At 59.9% G+C, this 2,354-nt stretch overlaps 2 protein-coding genes across 2 annotated transcripts; one reads left to right on the top strand and one right to left on the bottom strand.

Moving 5' to 3' along the window:
* Positions 1-20: 20 nt before the first annotated feature.
* Positions 21-317, top strand: SPRG_18373 (hypothetical protein; the record flags this gene model as incomplete). The annotated part of the gene is made up of 2 exons (XM_012357810.1): positions 21-86; positions 138-317. Coding segments are annotated over 2 exons (246 nt in total), but the record flags the coding sequence as incomplete, so codon positions are not given.
* A 397-nt stretch (positions 318-714) lies between these two features.
* SPRG_18372 (hypothetical protein) lies at positions 715-1,197 on the bottom strand (the record flags this gene model as incomplete). Its single annotated transcript, XM_012357809.1, has 2 exons — positions 715-804; positions 853-1,197. 2 exons carry the CDS (start codon positions 1,195-1,197, stop codon positions 715-717), a joined length of 435 nt encoding a protein of 144 aa, XP_012213199.1.
* Positions 1,198-2,354: the final 1,157 nt, after the last annotated feature.

The following is a 2,354-nucleotide window of genomic DNA, read 5'->3' as shown; positions in this document are numbered from 1 at the left end:
CGCGCTACGCTGTCGTGCAGGCAACGAAGCGCGACGTCGCCCGCGTCGAAGCGTGCCGCAACATTGTCGATGCCATCTCGGGCGAGGTATCCCATCTTGCCAGCATCATCCTGCGATGACGAAGCGATGGTGTCTAGCTGATTCAATTTAGCTTCCGCAACTCGCCGCTGCGCAAGAAGTACGACAGCCTCAAGTACAACCTCAAGAAACTCGAACATACGCTGTACGAGCTGTCGCTCGTGGGGCCGCTCCGGGCGTTCAACCTCTCGGCGGGCGACGACGAGCCTCACGGCGAGAACGAAAGCTCGCACAGCTAATGCACATTGAACCGACAAGCATGAATGGATCTATTCGTCCATGTCATCGTCATCTTCTTCGTCCTCGTCGTCGTCTTCGTCGTCTTCCGCGTCAAAGAGCATGAGGCGTCGGTCGGCTATGGATAGGACGCCAAGCACACCGCGTACGCCGTTGCCAACGACCGCATCAAAGATGGCTGTCGAGAGCCCTCGCTGCTTTCGAAATGTCGTCACCTCGTGCGCCTACCCTCGTGTGTTGTGCTGGCTCGTCCTACATACTCGTACATACCTCGAGTGTCTCCAACGCGCTGGTCGTCCACGCCACATCGGTCGTCCATGGCGGAGCAAATGCAACCGACGCGAGCGCCACCAGCGACAGTCGCTCTACATCGTCAAGGTCGTCGTGCCATGCGCAAAGTCACTTGGTGATAAACGTACGCTCCGAGCCAGACGCGTGGAGAAGAGCGAGCTGGCTCTGCCCGTCGCGCGAGTAGATGCACTGGTCAATCTACCAAACTTTGTGAGGCGGCATACAGCTGCTGTGAGCAACACGTACGAGTCGATCGGCGGACGGTAGTCGAAGCACTGCCATGTGCCAACGCCCGTTGACGCAGCGCCCGAGCCCGACCGCGCCGGTTAGCGGAAACACAAGGAGCGGCGCTGACGCGAGCGTCCCCATTTCAAAGCTGCTCGACGACGCAGTGACGAGCACTGGCGACGCAGGTGGCCCCGACGGATGGCCCAAGCCGTTTTCGCCCAAAAGTTGCGTGCGCCACGTCGCTTCGATCGCAGCGCTGAGCGCGACGAGGCTGTGCGACGCGTATTCTTCATCGCCGTCGAGGGCAAAGGACGCTGACGTGTCGAGGCGTCGGCTTGCCTTCCACGGACACTTGCCGAGCATCTACCGAGAACCATGTAAAATTATAACAGTGAGACGAGTGTACCTCGGCGACGGGGTTCCCCAACGTCGTTTCCATCTCAAAACCATCGGCTGGATCATGATGGCTTCGCGTGCGGTTGCAGTGAGCGCGGAAGGCCATGGCGGCGGTCGTGGCGCGAAACAAGAAACGACCGAGGCGCTTCGTATCGGGCAGCGAGAGCTTCGTCGCGGCCTTGGGGCGCGCCGTGCCGTGGGCCGCCATGATCGTCCCAAACCACCGAAAGAGCAGTGCGTAGTCCAGCTCCGTCTTCCGCAGCGCAATCTGAAGCTGCTCGAGCTTGAGCAATAGCACTTCGACCATGGCAATCATGGCCGAGAGGTGCGCCACAGACGCTGGGCGCTACCGAGCACGGGGTGAGAGGTCCCTCTCAGTGGATCAATGCGTCAGTACGTGGGACGGCGCCGTGGACGTCAAGCCTCGGAGCTCGCAGAGGCGGAAGAGCACATTAGAGGCGGCGACGCGGAGCTGCTCGTGGATCTATGACGCGTGTAGGGGCAACGGCGCGTGGCAAGCAGTGTCACACCAGAGTCTGCATCGAGTGACAGGCGTGGAAGAAGGCTTTTTGACTGCGCTGCAGGCTCTAGTACCAGCCAATCGCACCTCATTGCCCATGGACGCGAGCGACGCACCTGCTCTTGCATGTCTTGAGCGAAGAAGTTGGTCAGCGCCGGAAAGCCAAGACCCGCGCAGAGCAACGCATACATGTGCGCCTATGTGAATGTGATGTTTCAAGGACGCTCGGGGCAAGAATGGGTATTACCTGAGGTACTTCATACGACGAGTACTTTGCGTACGCAGACGAAAGCAGCCGCAACTTTGCCTCAAAGACCCGCGTTCCGTTGGTCCACTGCGTACATTGAGCAACACGCAACGACGACGTATGGACGAGGTTACCTCGGTTGTGAGCTGCTTCAAGGTCGTGTCGAGTGTGTGCAGCAGCTTTTGGACCTCGCGCACGTGGTGGGAGACGACAAAGAGCTGGCCTTGGTGCGCCGATAGGTCGGGCAGCGCAAGCGACAGAATCTGATGTCTCGAGTCCTCATGTGAGCCGATGAGAAGCGCCGACAAGTCGGACAGAAGGTGCAGCTTGGTCACATGCTGGACGCCGGCTGGCTGC

Source organism: Saprolegnia parasitica, assembly GCF_000151545.1.
Source record: "Saprolegnia parasitica CBS 223.65 unplaced genomic scaffold supercont2.1153, whole genome shotgun sequence".
Taxonomy (NCBI): Eukaryota; Oomycota; class Saprolegniomycetes; order Saprolegniales; family Saprolegniaceae; genus Saprolegnia; species Saprolegnia parasitica.
The sequence above is the reverse complement of the archived record's forward strand: the minus strand, read 5'-3'. Positions and strand labels throughout refer to the sequence as shown.